Here is a 22,317-nt window from a genome sequence, read left to right as displayed (position 1 = left end):
GGGCACTCTAAGAAGAAAAAGGACCCTGTATTCTTAAAGTTATATTTTCGTAAATCGGAGTAAATAATATTTCTTTGGTAAATAGATCTTAAATTGAGTCCCTTATACCGTGATAGCGACGCAAATACCATACTTATTATTTGATCTGTGCCTTACAATAAAGGGTCATCTTAAAGTTATGGGTACTCCCCAGCACCCTGTATATAGGTAGGTAATGAACTATAATAAAGCAATACTTACTATTACTATTCAAGTTAATACATCAATACCGATCCAACAGTTTTAAAGTATCTCTTTAACAACATTGGAAATCAGGTTAAAATGAAACAATTAGATTAAAAGCCACATTATAATATCCACTGAATAACAATCATCCCACTTACAAAGGTAATTAATTAAATTATAATTAATACAATTATGTACATAAATAATAATACAAAATTAATTGTCATACATTTTCAGATTCACTACACTATCGATAAACATATAAACTTGACTGCCTCCGTGGCGCAGTGGTATGCGCGGTGGATTTGCAAGACGGAGGTCCTAGGTTCGATCCCCGGCTGGGCAGATTGAGATTTTCTTAATTTGTCCAGGTCTGGCTGGTGGGAGGCTTCGGCCGTGGCTAGTTACCACCCTACCGGCAAAGACGTACCGCCAAGCGATTTAGCGTTCCGGTGCGATGCCGTGTAGAAACCGAAAGGGGTGTGCATTTTCATCCTCCTCCTAACAAGTTAGCCCGCTTCCATCTTAGACTGCATCATCACTTACCATCAGGTGAGATTGTAGTCAAGGGCTAACTTGTAAAGAATAAAAAAAAAAAGCATAATTAAACGGATTAAGCGTAGGGTGCACATGGGTAAAATTGCAACCACCAAAGGCTGTTAGATAGGTAGATAAACACAAAAATTTTATATTATAAATACTATGTAACAAGCGCGTCGAACATGAGGCGAACAATGGTTGCTAATTGTCTTATTTACATTCAATCGCATTGTAAACAACGAAAGTTCTTTAAACAAATAATAAAACAGTTATAATGTTTACAATGTCGACTTGTGTGTTCAGGAAAAGTTAAAACTAATATACAGGGTGCTCGGGAGTATTTCCCATAACTTCAAGGTACACTTATAGGAGCCGAACTGCCAATTTTTTATTACTAAATTTTTTTTTTTTTTATGTTGTTATACAAAGTAATAATTCAAATAATTTCGAATATCCATGTAATACGCGCCCTTTATTTACCCTGGCATTTTAAAATACGTAAGACTTGGCTGCGACATAATTACGATGCGTATAACTCATTTTAAGATCTATTTACCAAAGAAATATTATTTACCCCGAAAATATTAATTTTAGAACACATGTTCCTTGAACACTTTTGATTAATTTTCGGTAAAGAATATAACCCCAAAGTTATGGAAAACACTCCCCAGCATCCTTTATACATAATTATATTATGTAAGTAAACACAAAATTGTGCATGTGTGCATTTTTGCCGTGATTTCGTAGGCATGTAACATATCTAATAGTATGAGATTGTTGCATAGGTAGATATTTTATAAATAACTAACATACGCCCCGCAGTTTCACCTGCGTAGTACCCGTTGCTATGCAAATACTAGGTTATTATGTAGTATACATCTAACCCGGACAACAGAAAGACAAAATTTTAAAAAAAGCTTGTTTGTTTGTAACTCACTTAAAAAGGAGGTTTATACTGGGATTAATACCCTTCATTAATGGATACCCGTAATTAATGGATAAAACACAAAATGGTATTAAGTATTTATAGGGACTTTTTCAAAACCATTCAAATTGGTTTTAGATAATTACGAATATGTGGTATATCTACCATTTGCGTTTTATAAATTAATTAAGGGACATCCTGTATATTTTTTTCATTATCTGAATTTTAATCTTGAAGTGGGTAAACATTTTGATTTATCTATCCTAAGATAATATATATCCAACCTATTATCTTTAAGCTTTATTATCTCAATTGTTTTTTGACCTGTATTTATGAAAAGGGAATGCCCAACCCCGGCCCAGGCCTACCCTAACCATTTAAACATTATATATTATACATACATATAATACTAATATAATAAAGCTGAAGAGTTTGTTTGTTTGTTTGTTTGATTGATTGAACGCGCTAATCTCAGGAACTCAGGAACTACTGGTCCGATTTGAAAAATTCTTTCACTGTTAGATAGCCCGTTTATCGAGGAAGGCTATAGGTTATATATTATCCCCATATTCCTAGGGGAACGGGATCCACGCGGGTGAAACCGCGCGGCGTCAGATAGTCTAAAATAATCTAGATAATTTTACTTTTATATCGAAATCATTACTTTATCAAAAAAAGTTTGCTACATACTGTGCTACAACGTTTTACGACATTTTTAACCGATTTCAAAAAAGGAGGAGGTTCTACGTTCGGCTGTATGTATGTTTTTTTTTTTTTTTTATGTATGTCCTTAATTCATCTTTTATTTGTTCACAACTGGGACAAGCTAACATAATGATTTTAAACTTATTTCGTGGTTGTTCATTATGAATGTTATTTAAACGGGTACATACCACGATAAAAATACGAGATTTTTAATGTACGACGGTACTCTGAGAAAGAAGACTCTGAGAGGAAGAGTCCCGTCGTGACCACGATCCATGCAACTGGGTCGAAATATCGACATTAAAACAGCTAAGATAGTTGACCATACAGCCTGAGTTTTACGTTTTACGATATTTTTTGAAGACTTATGATTGGTTTGTTTGTTATTTTTCTTGTTTGTTTAGCCTTTAGCCTATATGTAACAGAAAAAAGAATACAAAAAAAATAATACAGATTTTAATGTTACTTCGCCGCTTTGGTACACCGGCGAACATTTTGCCCTAGAAGAGTGATTGAAAAAATGTATTTTTCTTAAAGAAACTATTAAAATTTTAATAGTTTCCTCCTCCTTTCCTCCATAACTCACACTCCAGGCGCCAAATCCTAGAGATCGCCTAAATGGTAAAGAACAATAAAAGAAATAAAATTAAGTTATCGATATTCTACGTACTTCTAAAATCCTAGTCGACCGTAAACGGTATTCCGCTTGATTTTCAATTGGTCACTGCAGAGTTTGGTCGAGATCTTCGCGTTCCATACTTACTTTGGACTCACAATTGGCACATATAATTATTATTAGGAGCCTGGAGTAAACAGGAGAGGCGTCATAATCGGATCTCGCTCCATTCTAAAATTTACTTCGGGCCGGCACTGTTCCTGGGTAAACCTGTGTGGGAATACCTGGGTACCTTGGGCCGACGTTGTATGGGCCGGTGGCCATTCTCGAATTCGAATTGAATGAATAAATCAGATAACGTGTGTTTATGTTTAATACATTTTGACTTATTAATTCAATAGTGGCTTTAAATGTTTGGTGTAAAGTTACATTGTGACTGCATCACCCGTTCGGCCAAATTTGGCTGATACGCGGCCGCGTGTCTCGTTTATATGGAAACGTAACGGAAATTGCTTTTACGAAAATCTCGGTACCTTTCGTCGCTCATTTTGCAAATGGCGTACAATAACGAAGTCACGCGGGAAACATTTATTTCGTCATAAATAAAGTTACGTGTACACAAGCGGCAAAAACACAATTATAATCCGAGAGCACTGGCGTTTAATATCGTGTGGCTTAATATAAATTGTTAAGCCGTGTTTACACTGTTTTATTTACTGGAGGATTCGAAAGTTCATTGTAATTTTCAATTACACTCAACGTCAAACCGTATTTAGAAGAGTATTGTAAGCAAGGCAGATATTGTAATACATTTTGAAGAAATAATAAATAAAAGTTAGAATATGCACAATTTAATTTATTTCTTGTACTTATTGAAAATTCAAACTAGTTTTAGATAATTAAGTGGTGTTGCATAGCATTTGCGTTATTAATACGTTACGGGACACCCAGTATATTTTTATTCGGACTGGACTTTTTCGCTGACGAACTTGTCAAACAGGACAAACTTAACGGAAATGGGATGTACGAGGGTGAAACTTCGGGTCACAGCTTAAATATAATAAAAATACAATATAATTAGAATTATTATCAAATTATTAATACAATAAGTACGTATCACAAACTAAAAATCACAACAATAAAATAGAATTGTAAAAATTACATAAAGATTTTTGATTTTATGATAACACTTATTTAAAAGTTCTTCTTTTAGTTTATTTCTACCAATTGTATATTTACATTTTTTACAAAGCTTGTTAAATATGTACATAAGTATATAAACGATTTTAAAAATTGAAAAATCGTTGCAGGTATTTTTTATGCCCAATAAAACGGTGTCAGGGCATAAACCTATTTACAATACCAGCCATTTTCAGAAACTTCACCTTCTGTAAATATGTTTTAACTTTCTAATATTTCCAGGCGGTAACTTCAGCAAATACGTATGTGTCCTTTCTATATATATTATAATACTTCAATGGCCATAGTTATTTTCAATTCACGTCTATCGCGCTATTTTTTGACGATTTTGAATGGTACTAGAATAGTCTCGATCTTTACCTCTCAAGGTAGAGACTCATATCGACGAGTTACTCAGTCGAGAAGAGTACTTGTTACTCTAGTATGTGTAGAATACTTCAACTGCAGTACAGACGGGCGGGAATTAAACGTCCGTTTCTTGCGGATATGCCGCGATAGGGCACGCTACAGACGGGCGGGCAGCGATGATAAATCTAGCTCTATTTCATGTACATTGTATGTAAACTAGTCCATTGAAATACACAATATGAGGTTAAGCTTCTATTGACCTCACACTTGTCCCAAAAATAAAATTGCGTCCTCTAAAAATGCAATATCCGGTCCTTAAATTGTAACATTTCAATTGATTAAACAGTTCACGTTTTATCCTTCGAGTAATACACGGCTCTACGCATAATGCAGACGAACGAGTGACCAACAGCTTGGTATTGTCCATTGTTTATATCCAACACTTAATGGCTTAACCACAGAGCAGACGGGCGGGTTATAACAGCACTTATCTGAAATACTATCTTTAATTCCTCTGTTTATATCTTCCACGTATTATGGAAACATAGTCTTGCTGATGTAGTACTAATTCAACTAATGGTCGCCCGTCAGCACGCCCAGTGCAAACGGACGGCCATTAGCTTAGTATTGTCCATTGTTTATATTCTACAATTAACGATCCACAGAGCAAAGACAGTGCAGACGGACGTGTTATAACAGTACTTATTTGAAATACTTTCTTTAATTCCACTGTTTATATCGTACACTTCATGTACTACAGAGATATAGCCTTGCTCCTGTAGTACTAATTCAGTACCACAGAAAACCTATGTACAAGTACGAAGCTGCACTCGTGGCGCGCGCAGTGCAGACGGGCGGGCGACCATGGCCGTTAGGTATTGTCCACTTTTTATACACTTAACGATCTACAGAGCAAAGACCACAGTGCAGACAGACGTGTTATAACAGCACTTATTTGAAATACTTTCTTTAATTACACTGTATATATCATACACTTTATATCCTACAGAGCAGTGGCCTTGGTCTTTTAGTACTCGTGTAGCACGCGGCCGCGCTCTTGGCGCGCGCAGTGCAGACGGGCGGGTAATAACAGCACTTATTAGAAATACTTTCTTTAATTCCACTGTTTATATCGTACATTTCACATCTTACATAGCCGTAGCCTTAGTCTTGTACTCGTAGTACAGTGCAGACTTATAATAAAATACTTTCTTTAACTTCACAGTTTATATCGTACATTTATACACATCCTACAGAGACGTAGCCTTGGTCTCGTAATACACATGTGGCGCGCGCAGCGCAGACGGGCGGGATATAACAGCACTTATTAGAAACACTTTCTTCTACCATGACAGTTAAGTATTGTCCACTGTTTATATCCTACACTTAACGATCTACAGAGCAAAGACCACAATGTAACAGCACTTATTAGAAATATTTTCTTTAATTCCACTGTTTATATCATACACTTCACATCCTACAGAGCCGTAGCCTTTGTCTTGTAGTACTCGTGCAGCACGCGGCCGCGCTCGTGGCGCGCGCAGTGCAGACGGGCGGGCGGGTGTCAGGCGGGCCCGCGCGCGCGCGGCTGCTCCTGGCGCTCGGCGACCGTGAACGACGTCTCCGCGAACCGCACGCCTAGACGCGGCCTTATGTGCCCATTCTGTAAATAACATTCAATTATTGTTTTGTCATCATTTAATAGGTATTCTATTATTGAAAAGCGGTTTAGCTTTGTTATATTATAATATAGATGTGGTAGGAAGGTCTGTGTGTGTAAACTAAAGGATTGGCAAAATAGTAGAAACGAGTGTGCAATACGTAATTTGGTGGTTACAAATGGTTCTAGATCTCAGATTCTGGAAAAGTTTATGGAAAATTAACTACGAGATTTTTCAACAAACTAAACTGATTTGTCATCAAACAAACGCGCCTTGTTTATCAATCACTAGCTGACGCCGTACGGTTTTACCCGCGTAGTACTCGTAGGACTACGGGGTCAATATATAGTCTATAGCCTTCCTCGATAAATGGGCTGTCTAACACTGAAAGAATTTTTCAAATCGGACCAGTAGTAGTTCCTGAGATTAGCGCGTTCAATCAATCAAACAAACAAACAAACTCTTTAGCTTAATAATATTAGTATAGATTCAATCATTAAACGTCAGATAAAATCGTACACTAACTTTACGTTGAATATATAGAACATCGCTCACTCCTATCGACCTACTTAGATTGTCTTTCTTCTTTTCTTTTTTTTAATACATTTACTGCTTTGCTTGACACAAGCAATTTAATCACGCGAACTTATGCAAAACACCTTATGTTAAGAGTATAAGACATATAAGCAAAGATTAAATCTATACAAATATTATAAAGCTGAAGAGTTTGTTTGTTTGTTTGAACGCGCTAATCTCAGAACCTACTGCTTCGATTTGAAAAATTCTATCAGTGTTAGATAGCCCATTTATCGAGGAAGGCTATAGGCTATATATTATCCCCGTATTCTTACGGGAAAGAGAACCACGCGGGTGAAACCACGCGGCGTCAGCTAGTTAATATATATAGGGATACGTTTTATATCTGTTACATCACAGAGTTTACTTTAACTGTTTTTTGTATCGAATTAGTAATTTATGATTATACATTAATTTTGTTTTTGTTTCACAATGGGCCTGAAAATAACCTAGCAGAGTATATTTTATGAAATTTAAATTTTGCTTGCAAACAAATCCAACGGTAAAAATCCTAAAGGTTCTGGATACAAATAATTTACGTAGAATAACAAAATGTTTAAAAATACTGGGCAAGGCAAATGTATTATTATGTAAAGATATAGAGAAATGCTGGCTTTTCTATGAAATTGTATTTTAAATTACTTTCTTCGTGCGAGAAATTATATTGCATTGCATATTATGTTTGCTTTAAAAGCTTTTTAAAAAAGAGTACACTTCAAACTTCACTCGTAAAATTGAAATAAATATAGCAGAGATCTCTTGCTTTACTTTGTAACAAATAACAATGCCTACTCGTGGAATATACGAATGAAATAAATAAATAAATAATGAGTAAAATAATGGATTCATATCGAAATACAAGAGTAGTATTTCAAAATGATTCTCTTTGACTAGCTTATAGTTTTCTGTGCCTATAGCACTAATAGGCACACTTTTTATTCGAATAAAGAAAATTTTATTCTGAATTGGTTAATAATAATTAAAGGGTCATTTGGAAGAACAACCAATGTCAAAATCGAAATGAGATTTTTGTGTCTATTGTCATTGTAATGCCTATTAAACGTAAATCACACTTTTTCATAAAAGCGCCTTCGTCATCAACCCATATTCAGCTCACTGCTGACCTCTCAGAATGAGAGAGGGGTTAGGCCAATAGTCCACCACGCTGGCCCAATGCGGATTGGCAGACTTCACACATGCAGAGAATGAAGATAATTCTCTGGTATGCAGGTTTCCTCACAATGTTTTCCTTCACCGATTGAGACAAGTGATATTTAATTTCTTAAAATGCACACAACTGAGTTGGAGGTGCATGCCCCGGACCGGATTCGAACCTCAAAAATAAAATATGATTCCGATATAGTTAAAAGTACGGCAAACATTTAAAAGCCTACTGGCGGCAAAGGAGAATGGCGAGATTGGACGTATCATGGGACTAGCTGATAGAGGTAGCGTGCATAATGGAAACCTATTAATAGTTGTTTATTGTGATTAAATCTATACTAATATTATAAAGAGGAAAACTTTGTTTGTATGTTTGTTTGTTTGTTTGTAATGAATAGACTCAAAAACTTCTGGACCGATTTTAAAAATTCTTTCACCATACTAAAGCTACATTATCCATAAGTAACATAGGCTAAATTTTATTTTGGAAAAAATATGGTTCCGTAAGATATTTGGGTTTTTCGGACACAAGGTGTAAAAAATCAACCAGAAAAATTACTTATTTTGACATACAACTGCGTGATTGCTTCATAAATACGACAAGGCGCTTTTGCAGACGACTTTTTTTGTTAATAAAATAAACTTTCTTTTCTTTTGGTTCCCGTTATGTAAAATCCCAATATTGTTTTTACAAGCATCTTATAAAATAATAGTTTTAATTAATATAATTGTTTGAGTGTACGACACTTTAGAGTGTGACTCCCACTTTCGCCAAACTCCTTTTTAAATCCGCCACTGGATAGTATAAAAATGCAACTGTTACCTTGCCTGGCTTGACCACCACACAGGTGCCTGTGTTCTTCCTGTTCTTCGTTGTGCTCGAGCCTGAGTTACCTGAAACATATAAACTGCTGGAGATTTCGATAATCTTCAACTCGAGAAACGCTCTAAAAAGAAGAGTATTTTTTTAAATTTTCACTATCAACTTAAAATCTCATTACATACAATTTATATATTAACAAAAGCTTGTCGCGAGGTTTAATTGCCTATCAGTTCTTAATTAAATTGAAAATGAAAATATAATAAAATTACCAGAGAAGAAACTTAATTAAATTGATACTAGTATATAAATTGTATTATCAGTTGATAGTTAAATTTTTAAAGAAAAAAATATTTTATTCTTTATAAAGCGTTCAAATAAAAGCTTTTTTAAAGTTTTTGCTTATAATTTATTTTTTAGTTATCGCTGGCTAGGTCTCTGAGTCTATTCATATTTTCAAGTTACTCTTAATAAGCCCTTTCATTTATAAGCCCTTTCATTTGATACCCATATTGTAGAAATGAATTAAAAAATAACTATTCCGCCATCTTGGTATACCTAATCCTACTATCTTTGTAAGCCTGCTTTCTGATTAATAAATAAATTATTATTATTATTATTATTATTGGGTGGTTCGCCATAATGTATTTAGAATGACGTCATATCGTGCATTGTCATCCAAACTTAACGTGTATACAAATTTTCATTTCATTTGGTTGAAGATATCTACTTCAAAATTGAGTTCAAAGAATTCTCCGTAACAAACATACATACATATGATACATTGCAAGTTAAATAAAAGCTTATAAAAAAAGCAACTACCCCTGCGCCTTTGACCGGCAAACCGTTAACAAATACTAATTGTATTTTCAACGAAATAACAATTAATCTGCTTGCTTGGACAATAAAATAAAATTTCTATTAACAAAAATGAAAAAAAATATAAGCTGTAGTACAATGAACTAAAGAAATTGCAGACACAATATACTACACTGGCTGTAAAAGGATTTTATTTTCTAAAGAGCTTCGGTTAATTAAAATATAAGTAATCCTCTGAAGTATTTGTTCACTTAATTGCAATGTACTATAGACTGAGAGCCAGTACTGCCAGACCTTCGTTATTTTATAAAAGCCGAAAGTTTTTCCGCTTGCTCCTAGCATAGTTGGATGCAATCTTTATGACGTTTCCGAACATCGCACGTCAAGCTGCGCAATACAATGTCCCGGTTCGTTAAATCGTAAATCCGGGCCACATAGGGTCCGGGTCATGTTTATACAGGCGGTTTACCCCAAAAAAATTGTAACCGTGATAGACCAGCGGATATGACCTCTGCCTCCGGTTCAGGAGGATGGTGGGTTCGAATCCGGTATGGGGCTGCACCTTTTCAGTTGTGTTCATTTTAAGAAAGTAAATATCACGTGTCTCAAACGGTGAAGGAAAACATCGTGAGGAAACCTGCATCCCTGAGATTTTTCTTAATTCTCTGTGTGTGTGAAGTCTGGCAATCCGCATTGGGCCAGCGTGGGGGACTATTGGCCTAACCCCTCTCATTCTGAGAGGAGACTCGAGCTCAGCAGTGAGCCGAATATGGGTTGATAATGGTAAAATTGTAACCCGAACCTTGAACTCTTTTGCTATTGGGCGGCAAACTGAGTAATCGCAAACAAAATTAATAGGGCAAACATATCCTTCAAAAAAGCTTTGCCCAAACAGAGTAAATTTAATTAAAAATTACTATAAACACTTGGAGTAGAAGACTAAGTAATTATTGGTATTATTCTAAAACAAGTAATTGAAGTGTACAATTGCAAAGTTTAGACTAGTTACAATTGAGTTTCAAATCTTACTGGGTCAGTTATTGTGAGTCTACAATACAATCTACATACCTATGTAGAAACCAGTGGCGAAAAATGGAATTTTGACAAAGTTAAGCCGTCCTAAAAAGAAGGAAATGTATGCCGCATAATACAAGCTCCGACTTCTTATACATCCATACATATTCATGGATATGTATGGATTTTCAAAAGGAAATCCGGCGGGAATCGACCTGTATGGACTCGCCACGGCCCACGGGTAGGAACTAAGCCTGAACCTCAATAGCTAATCGGAAAAAGCGGTATCATCACCAAGGGGTGGTGGTTCGATCCCCGCCCCGTTGGTCTATTGTCGTAACCGGGAAAGACTGTATGATATACGGCAGTATATATTACTTTATTTTATGATACTTATCATAGTTTCTATATTATTTATGTAATCTGGTTTATGTATTAGTATATAATTATTTTAATGTATATTACAATTACACATATATGCATACCTGCCGTTAATCATCGCAACATTTTTACCTAATCCTAAGGTTAACAATACAACACCTGCAGTTAAATCTCGCAACATTTTTTCCTACACCTAAGGTAGAGATTTGGCCGCCTTTTGAATATTACTTATTTGTATATTTCCGTTCTGTGATGGTTCTATGTATTATATTCTTTAATGTGGCGTACAAAAAAGTGTAAATAAATAAAAATAAAAATAGCTATTTCTTTTGTTCCGGTAGGACAAAAGAGACGGGACTGGGTTACTTCGCCGCCATTGACATTTTGTCTATTTCTCATCATGCTAGGGATACGACTAAACGATGTAACTCGTGAACATACCGTGGAACAAGAATGTCGCAGCCATGGAATGATTTTTTAACAATACCTATTACCAGGGCCGGCCCGTCCATACGGAGACGGAGCGGTCGCTCCAGGCGCCAAATCCTAGAGGGCGCCAAAATGGTAAAGAAAAATAAAAGAAATTTCTTTCTTTTCGATTGTCTATATTAGGTTAGGCTACAAACTTTTCAAATGTCCCTAGTATAATGTTAGGAGCAAACAGGAGAGGCGCTATAATTGGATCTCGCTCCATTCTAAAATTTACTTCGGGCCGGCGCTGCTTATTACTCAGGATTTCTTGTAATTCTTGCGGATCGATCGGTATCCATCACATAAAGATTCCACTTCTCAACTTTCTGTCTACCTACTTTGCTAAGTTTATTTGTTTAGGCCGCTTAAACCTGTCCTATCGAATTTCGAGGTTATACAATGGTACACAACAAATACTTGAGCCAGTATTTTTTATACATAATAAGAATGATTATTTTATACTATAGATATGTTACGTGCCTACAAAAACATAGCAAGAAGTGATATGTATATAGCGACTCCACTGCACAATTTTGTATTTACTTACATCAATTATATTTATGTATATAAATAGTTTTAACATAAACACACAACTCGACTTTGTAGACAATAGTTAGGTATTATGAGTTAAAATAAGCTTTCGTTGTTTAATATAGCAACTAATTTACAATAAGATGACAGTATTTTTAATCTATACTAATATTATAAAGCTGAAGAGTATGTTTGTTTGTTTGATTGAACGCGCTAATCTCTTGAACTACTGGTCCGATTTGTAAAATACTTTCAGTGATAGATAGCCTATTTATCGAGGAAGACTATTATATTTTAAAAAAATTAGGGATCCTTCCTGAAACTCCAATAATGTAACCCAAGGTGTATTATAGTTTTGTTTACATGGCGTGCGCTGCACTATTGATGTAAGAATAAAATATTATACTACAACTTTGTAGAAAACATCATTTTCTACCAAAAATGTCGCAACAGCATATATCTTCTATATTTTAGCAGATATAGTACCTTTTTTATTTTAATAAATTATTTAAATCATATATAAGGTTTACGTCATTATTTATACAACTAAACGTAAACCTTTATCAAAAAGAATTACCTAATAATCATAAGAAATTAGTCATATAGTTAGTAGTATGTTAATTAGTCATATAGTTTCGGAGAGAATATAAAATTTCTAAAAGACGCAAAAATGCCGCTAAAAGACACCCTGCGGTTTCACCCACATAGTTTCTGTTCCCGAAAGAACACGAAGTAAAAAAAATGCCACTTGCAAATAACGTAGCTTTCATCGGTAAAAGAATTTTCAAAATCGGTTCTTTAGATCCAGGGATCAACCACACACACACTTTACTCTAAATATTATTCTGTATAAGTTTTCAACTTTTTAGTCCATTTTATTAATAAATAATAAAAACTTTTTTTGAAAAAAGGTTTTTAAAGGTTTTAATTTAGTGTGGTAAATATACATGAGTCTTGTCTATAACTTGTACTTCTTCAATGAGATCTGTCACAAAAAGTTCTACTGTTAGCTAAATCTTACCTAATAATAAACAAACTGAGGACCTATCGGTTAAAAACCAAAACATTTCCACTACGATATATACGATATACTCGTAAACATCGTATGAAATTCTAAATGAATTTTACGAGTATTCTCTAAAACTAAAATGCATATAAAAATGCTCTGTAATCCTCTTTGTGTCGACGGTGAAAATAAATTCCAACTTTTATTCGCTTTCAATATATTTTTAACGAAGTGTTTCAATATTATGTACTGTTATATTGAATTTCTTATTGTCTATACGATATTCCCAAGAATTTCGCGCAGTATTTGGCTTTAAGAATGTAGCCATTACATTGCCTATGGACGTTCATTCAGGTTGATTAGCAGTGAACCTTATTGAGGCTTTGTTGTGAAAATCTGAGAGTGAAAGAGAAGTGAAATAGAGAAAAGAAGATAGATAGAGAAGGGAAATTCTCAATCATATCTCAAGTATATCATTTCATTACCATGCCCTAGGGCAACGTAAGCATGCTACGATACGAGTAATATATGTCTGCCAGTAAACAAAATAGTAACTTTGAAGACTTTGTAATATTTTAATTGCAGTTACTTTGCAAACTTAATTAACAAGTTAACAGCATCCAATGCTGGCGTCTACCTTCTTCAAACGGCTTTATGTAAAATATATTTTAAAAAGATTTCTAATCATAAGATTGCACTTCAAAGACTTGAACTGAGGACTTTAATTTTTTATAAGAAAAAAAGCTAAGTAGGGCAGGAATGATGCCATAGAAAGTGAATATATAAAATAAAATTATAGTATAATCCAACAACTATTCATTAATAAATAGGTGGCACGGTGCCGCTGAGCCGCAGCGCATAGGAGCCGTACACCGTGTTCATGCATGTTGGGGAAGCTACCAGCAGTATCGGAGGCAGGGCGGCAGCAGGCCCGCAGCAGCCGCTGCAGGTGCCGCTGAGCCGCAGCGCATAGGAGCCACCGTGTTCGTGCAATCTGGGGAAGTTACCAGCAGTATCGGAGGCGGGGCGGCAGAGGGCCGCACCAGCCGCTACACAGTGCCGCTGAGCCGCAGCGCATAGGAGCCATACACCGTGTTCATGCATGTTGTGGACGTTACCAGCAGTGTCGTAGGCGGGGCGGCAGCATGCCCGCAGCAGCCGCTGAACCGCAGCGCGTAGGAGCCGTACACCGTGTTCATGCATTCTGGGGACGTACCAGCAGTGTCGAAGGCGGGGCGGCAGAAGGCCCTCAGCGGCTGCTGCACGTTGCCGCTGAGCCGCAGCGCGTATGAGCAGTACACCGTGTTCATGCATGTTGGGGACGTTACTAACAGTATAGGAGGCGGGGCGGCAGAAGGCCCTCAGCGGCTGCTGCACAGTGCCGCTGAGCCGCAGCGCATAGGAGCGATACACCGTGTTCATGCATGTTGGGGACTTTACCAGCAGTGTCGGAGGCAGGGCGGCAGCAGGCCCGTAGCAGCCGCTGCACGTTGCCGCTAAGCCGCAGCGCATAGGAGCCATACACCGTGTTCATGCATGTTGTGGACGTTACCAGCAGTTTTGGAGGCGGGGCGGCAGCAGGCCCGCAGCAGCCGCTGCACGGTGCCGCTGAGCCGCAGCGCGTAGGAGCCATACACCGTGTTCATGCATGTTGTGGACGTTACTAGCAGTATCGGAGGCGGGGCGGCAGAAGGCCCTCAGTGGCTGCTGCATGGTGCCGCTGAGCCGCAGTGCATAGGAGCCATACACCGTGTTCATGCATGATGTGGACGTTACCAGCAGTGTCGGAGGCGGGGCGGCAGCAGGCCCGCAGCAGCCGCTGCACGGTGCCGCTGAGCCGCAGCGCGTAGGAGCCGTACACCAGCGGGTTCATGCAGGAGTTGGACACGGCCATCGCGAACAACAGGTCCTGGAGCTGCGGAGACACGCGCGACGCCGACTCGCGGTCTACCATGTACCTGTGCCAACCATCCCACATTTCATAAGCTTATAGAGTACTAGCGGACCCACGCAACTTCGTTCGCGTGGAAATCAATGTAAACTTTCAAGCCCCATTTCACCACTTTAGGGGTTGAATTTTAAAAATTTTTGAATCACATTATATTTTGGTTTTTTTTATCTTTTAAATCTGTAACTCTAAAAAAAGGACCTTCCATACAAACTTTCAACCCCTATTTCACCCCCTTCTTATTTTATTTTGGCCTTCTCCATATTTTGCTCTCAAACCGAGTAAAAGTTTCATTTAAATTAATTCAGTAGTTTCAGCTTGATGCCCAAATAACAAAAAAAAGACAGACAGACTCGCAGAAAATCGAAAAAAATACATTTTTGACTTCTGAATCGATTATATAATGTCCCCCAACAAAAATATCTTCAATGTACAGAATGACCTGATAGAGTTTTATTACAAGTATAGATAGCTTGGCAAGTTCGTTGATGACACTCCCATGATATGCGGGCGACGGGGAGAAAGACTGCGCAGGTGTGAAATCGTTCGTGCGGGGAAGTTAGTTGCATCAGTCGTGAGATTTTCATTCATCGCTACACGCCCTAGGCTCGTGCGGAAAATCGGGACTGTTACGAACGAATTTGCCACGCTATAGCATCGTTTATTATAGGTAACCATATTATATGTATTGTATAGCCGTAGGTATATATATTGTCTTGTATTTTGGTAAGAGTGTCAAATATTCTTCTATTTCATAATTATAGGACACGTTAAGGAAAATATTTATTTTCGATTGCCTCCTTAATACTTAATGGTACTTTTCGTCAGGTAGGTTTTTTAAATGGTCCGTTAATAGTTAATAAATAATTAGTCTGGTAGGTAATAAATAATTACCTACCAGAGTCAGTGTTACATAATTTGTTGGAGTCCCTTGATAAAGTCTGATTTATCAGTCGAGCATAGCTTTAGCACTCCAACAAGTGAACTAATTAGGGTAAGATTTTTTTATATGAAAGATTTACCAGCAAAGAAAAATTTTTCATAACGAAAAATTTTATTGGGGCAAATCAACAGACTAAACATCAAATGAACAGTAGGTACTTATTCGTATAGTTATCGGGAGATTTTAAAATTTTTAACCTTATCGTTCCTCCGGAATCGTTTATCGTTGTTCGTTTTAGGTAAACTTTGCAACAAACTTTTATTAAACATAATAATATTCTATACAATATGTATATGGTAAGTATATTTGGGATATAAAATAAATAGATTTTAGAAATTACCGTTTGTTTTTTTACGAAAATTTTTCCTTGTCTAATGAGCGATTAGGCCTTGTTCGGACTACTTTAGTATTTTAGTCTTTAGTCTTTAGTTAGTTTAGTAGTTTAGAAGTAGTCTGTACGGCCTCTTAGGATGTCATTTGAGCCACTTAACCTTCTCCGTGTTTAAAATGGTTAGGTACAGCATGTAGAATTTCTTATTTTTTATCGTATTTCTAGTTTTTTAACAAAAATGGTGCGTCTATATAATAATTTTCCTGAGCTGAATTTTGGCAAAAGTTCCAAGATAAAACATCTGTTATTTAGGATGTCTCTCGATATACAAACAATATAAAAAATACCGATGTCCAATATCAATTAATTCTATTATATTTTCTTATTTATTTCCAAACGAATAAAAAAATCCTTCGAGCATAGCTATACTTGTAAGAGAAATAATATAAAAGAAATTATTATTTAAGCAAAACAAAAATAATGTAGGAACGACCCGAGGAAGCGGCGATATTTATTCATGTTAGCGAAAAAAAGAGGTAAAGTGAACATTTGAACATAAAAATAATATCTATACTAATATTATAAAGAGGTAAAGTTTGTAAGTTTGTAAGTTTGTAAGTTTGTAACAATTTTTTGAAATGGGGTAATCTTCGGAACTACTGGTCCGATTTTAAAAATTCTTTCACCAGTAGAATGCTACGTTATCGGGGAGTGCTATAGGCTATATTTTATATTTCTATCATATATAACTACTGAGTTATCGCGGGTTTTCTCTTACAGGTCGGACCGAAAAACTTAGTTATTCGCATGCGCTGCCTCAACCATTGGGTATAACTGAAATAAATGTATGGAGGCTTTTTGAACCTTTGAAAGTTCTACAAAAAAGTCCGCGACACCATATATCTATCTTTTATATTTTAGCAGATATAGTACCTTTAGTACTTTAATAAATTATTTAAATTTTAAATTAAGGTTTACGTCATTATTTACACAACTAAACTTAAATCCTTATCAAAATAAATTATTTAATAATCACAAGGATATTATAGAGATAAGATTTGCCCTTTACAGTATGTTAAAAAGTTATATAGTTTCGGAGATAATACAACATTTCTGAAAGTCGCAGAAATGCCGCTATATGACGCCCTGCGGTTTCAATTACGTGGTTCCCGTTCCCGTGCGAATATGAGAACCAAACATAGCCTATGACACTCGCAAATAATGTAGCTTTCTATTGGTAAAAGAATTTTCCAAATCGGTCCAGTAGATCCAGAGATTACCCCCGACAACCACACAAACTTTACCTCTTTATAGTATTAGCATAGAAGTCGCTTGGGAAATTATAGTCTTTTGGTCATTGCACCACGCACAAAAGGCTGGACCAATTTTGCTGAGGGTAGGGATAGGATAGGGGTAGGGAAGGGGTAGGATAGAGGTAGGGTAGGGGTAATTTAGGGAAAGTGTAGGGTAGGGTAGGGTACGATAGGGTACCGATAAGGTACGGGTAGTGTAGGGTAGGGGCAAGGTAAAGGTAGGGGAAGGATATGGAACGTATAGGGTAGGGGAGGAGTAGGATAGGGGTAGGGTACGGGTAGGTTACGGGTAGGGTAGGGTTAGGGTAGGGTTAGGGTAGGGGTAAGGTAGGGGTAGGGTAGGGGTAGGGTAGGGGCAGATTAGGGGTAGAGTAGGGTAGGGTATGGATAGGTTACGGGTAGGCTTAGGGTAGGGGTAAGGTGGGGTGAGGGTAGGGTTAGCGTTAGCGGTAGGGTAGGAGTAAGGTAGGGGTAGGGTAGGGTAGGATTGGGTAGGTTTACGAGCAGGGTACGGTAAAGGTAGAGAAGTTTACATCAATTTTTACGCGGACGAAGTCGCGGGCGTCCGCTAGTATTAAATAAACGGAAACCCTTTTTTTGTCAATAAAAGCTATTGAAGCGGAATGTATGGCCTAAATTCTTTGATGAGTCGAGTCCTGGGTCGGGCTATGGAATGTTGAGGTTTTCAGTTTACTTTCTTGTCTTACAGTAAACCACCCACCACAGTAAATTATAAATGATATGTAAATCACAATAAAGGAAATATAAATGAGAGTTAACATTAACACAGAAAATAACATAAATGAGAGTTATATAACATTGCCATAGTGAATAACATAAATGAGAGTTATATCATATTGCCATAGTGAATAACATGAATGAGAGTTATATCACATTGCCATAGTGAATAACATAAATGAGAGTTATATCATATTGCCATAGTGAATAACATGAATGAGAGTTATATCACATTGCCATAGTGAATAACATAAATGAGAGTTATATCATATTGCCATAGTGAATAACATAAATGAGAGTTATATCACATTGCCATAGTGAATAACATAAATGAGAGTTATATCATATTGCCATAGTGAATAACATAAATGAGAGTTATATCACATTGCCATAGTGAATAACATAAATGAGAGTTATATCATATTGCCATAGTGAATAACATGAATGAGAGTTATATCACATTGCCATAGTGAATAACATAAATGAGAGTTATATCATATTGCCATAGTGAATAACATGAATGAGAGTTATATAACATTGCCATAGTGAATAACATAAATGAGAGTTATATCATATTGCCATAGTGAATAACATGAATGAGAGTTATATCACATTGCCATAGTGAATAACATAAATGAGAGTTATATCATATTGCCATAGTGAATAACATGAATGAGAGTTATATCACATTGCCATAGTGAATAACATAAATGAGAGTTATATCATATTGCCATAGTGAATAACATAAATGAGAGTTATATCACATTGCCATAGTGAATAACATAAATGAGAGTTATATCATATTGCCATAGTGAATAACATAAATGAGAGTTATATCACATTGCCATAGTGAATAACATGAATGAGAGTTATATCACATTGCCATAGTGAATAACATAAATGAGAGTTATATCACATTGCCATAGTGAATAACATAAATGAGAGTTATATCATATTGCCATAGTGAATAACATGAATGAGAGTTATATCACATTGCCATAGTGAATAACATAAATGAGAGTTATATCATATTGCCATAGTGAATAACATGAATGAGAGTTATATCACATTGCCATAGTGAATAACATAAATGAGAGTTATATCATATTGCCATAGTGAATAACATAAATGAGAGTTATATCACATTGCCATAGTGAATAACATAAATGAGAGTTATATCACATTGCCATAGTGAATAACATAAATGAGAGTTATATCATATTGCCATAGTGAATAACATAAATGAGAGTTATATCACATTGCCATAGTGAATAACATAAATGAGAGTTATATCATATTGCCATAGTGAATAACATAAATGAGAGTTATATCACATTGCCATAGTGAATAACATAAATGAGAGTTATATCATATTGCCATAGTGAATAACACAAATGAGAGTTATATCACATTGCCAAATTGAATAACATATATGAGAGTAACACCACAAGGTCATAGTGAATAACATAAATGAGAGTCATACCACATGACTATCGTGAACAACTGATATGAGAGTAGTTATTTTGTACTATTATGTGTTCTGTGGTAATACCACAAGGTCATAGTGAATAACATAAATGAGAATAATGCCACATGGCAATAGTGAATAACATATATGAGATTATTACCACATGGCCATGGTGGCGTAGGGCAGCCAGCACAGCGCGAACACCGTGACGATGATCACCGTCATCCGCAGCGTCCGCCGCCGCGCGCGCGCCAGCGTCCGTCGGTCCGAGCGCCGCAGCCGGACGCTCGCGTGTCCGTTGTGGACGCACTTCTCTGCTGCAACAAACGGTTCAAATCAACAACACAACGACGTACGTACGTCCGCCGGTCCTTGTGGACGCACTTCTTTGCGACAATGACATATTTTACCTCAATATTTCATCTAATAGTTGAACACAAACGAGTCTCTTCTCAGGATGAGAGGGGTTAGGCCAATAGTCCATCACGATGGCCCAAAAGGATTGGCAGACTTCACACACGTAGAAAATTATGAAAACTCTAAAGTATGCAGATCTCCTCTCGATGTTTTTACTTCACCATTTGAGACACATGGTATGTAATGGAGTATGACACTCAGGTGCATTCCCGGGCCGGATTCGAACCTACGTTTCTCCGAATCGAAATTAGAAGTCTTATCCACTGGGTTATAACGGCTCCAGACTAAAATATAGACTAGGACACTAACAGATTATGTGGCTTTTTTTTCAAAATTGGTTCAGTAGATCCAGAGATTATCCCCCTACAACCTCACAAACCCGCAAAACTTTACCTCTTTTAAATCTTGGTATAAACAAGTATTTTAACTAAAGTACATACTTATAAATATAGTTTGACGACCTCCGTGGCCCAGTGGTATGCGCGGTGGATTTACAAGACGGAGGTCCTGGGTTCGATCCCCGGCTGGACCGATTGAGGTTTTTTTAATTGGTCCAGTTCTGGCTGGGAGACCTCGGCCATGGCTAGCTACCACCTTACCGACGAAGACGTACCGCTAAGCGATTTGGCGTTCTGGTGCGATGCCGTGTAAAAACCGAAAGGGGTGTGGATTTTCATCCTCCTCCAACAAGTTAGTCCGCTTTCATCTTAAATTGTATCATCACTTACCATCAGGTGTTGTAGTGTAATAATAAAAAAAAGAAAGAAAGAAAAAACGTTTCTCACAACACGTCATCTATTAAGTCCGTTGATATAAAAACATATATACGTTAGTTTTCCCTTTGGTAATTTGATAACGCATATTTCTTGTAAGCCCGACACTCGACAGTAATGTATGAGGGCGCAAGAATAGATAGCTAATTGTTTATTAGGCGGCCGTGACTTTGTCCGCGTAGAAATTTGATTTTTTTTTTATTTATTTACAAAACAAACAGCATTACCATAAAAACAATAATTTACACATTTAAGAAACACTTAAGCCAATTAAGTTTCCATAGAAAGATCGTACGTACACAATTTAGGGAGATGGCAACAAGACTTATAATAAACAAGAAAACAAAACAAATAACATAATAAAACAAAAAAATAAAATTAAACGGTGGCAATCTATAGACAAAATCTATCTCGAATTACCTGCCATTTTATGCTTAAAAACATAGATTTTCTATTATTAAGATACGTGCCTACAAAATCACCGCAAAAGTAATCCAAATTTAGCTACTCCACTGAGCACACACATGCACATTTTCCTTTCCAAGGTTCAGACAATGGGTATGATGACTAGGTTTGAATAAATTGATTTTTATGATATATTCGGATAAATAAGGTCAATGTTAACTAATTTATACAAAAAACCAAAGAATGTTTGGAAAATAAATAAGATTACAAAATTTCAAAATCTATCAAATTTTTTTTATCGTAATTACATAAAAATTCATACAGTTTTAGCTTCCTTACATTAAATGTGACATTTTTCAACAAATGAACTATAAACATAAACGCACAAATAACAAAGATATTAGTGATTTTGTTTGAACGCCCATACAAATCTAACGATCAGCGAGCCAACGACGTCACTAAATCGTGCCATTTTGTATGGAGAGTTTTTAGGGATCCGCGGCAGCGCCGCAAATCTGACTCTTTAAATCCCTGTAACTCCGAAAGTAATGATCGCAGATACCCTGTTACTTTTAGAAAATTGCTTTACTTTTAGCATACTCTTAATTTATATACAATTTAAAAAACTGTCATCATCCGTGTCGGAATATTTACAAAATGGTGATGGACCTGCCAATACATAGCTTTAAGCAATGTGTTAAAAAATATTTACTTATTCGAGGTTACTACACCATTGATGAGTTCCTTAAAGATAAAGGCGCTTGGAGGCCATTGGATCATCACCTTCAAACAGGAAGTAAAACTATAAGAAATTGTAATGTTGTCATCAAATGTAAATTGTAATATTGTATGATTTTTTTAAAAAAGAGCAACTGCAGTTTCTTGCCGGTATCTTCTCAGCAGAACCTGCCTTCGGAACCGGTGGTAGAATCTTTACAAATAGTCAACTGACGTGTCAAATGTGCTAAAACTGAGCCTA

The 22,317-nt window shown here is 36.4% G+C and overlaps 1 protein-coding gene across 1 annotated transcript in view; it reads right to left on the bottom strand.

Moving 5' to 3' along the window:
• Positions 1 to 335: 335 nt before the first annotated feature.
• The window catches only part of LOC112049308 (adipokinetic hormone/corazonin-related peptide receptor variant I-like), a gene marked incomplete at its 5' end in the record, with an annotated part of 35,267 nt that continues 13,285 nt past the window's right edge, over positions 336 to 22,317 (bottom strand). Inside the window, 4 exons of the mRNA XM_052886530.1 lie at positions 336 to 6,222; positions 8,784 to 8,854; positions 14,779 to 14,960; positions 19,904 to 20,057. Of these exons, the coding sequence (XP_052742490.1) occupies positions 6,124 to 6,222; positions 8,784 to 8,854; positions 14,779 to 14,960; positions 19,904 to 20,057 (506 nt within the window). The remainder of the gene's footprint in view (positions 6,223 to 8,783; positions 8,855 to 14,778; positions 14,961 to 19,903; positions 20,058 to 22,317) is intronic.

Source organism: Bicyclus anynana, chromosome 17 (genome assembly GCF_947172395.1).
Source record: "Bicyclus anynana chromosome 17, ilBicAnyn1.1, whole genome shotgun sequence".
Taxonomy (NCBI): Eukaryota; Metazoa; Arthropoda; class Insecta; order Lepidoptera; family Nymphalidae; genus Bicyclus; species Bicyclus anynana.
This window is presented reverse-complemented; position numbering and strand designations above follow the sequence as displayed.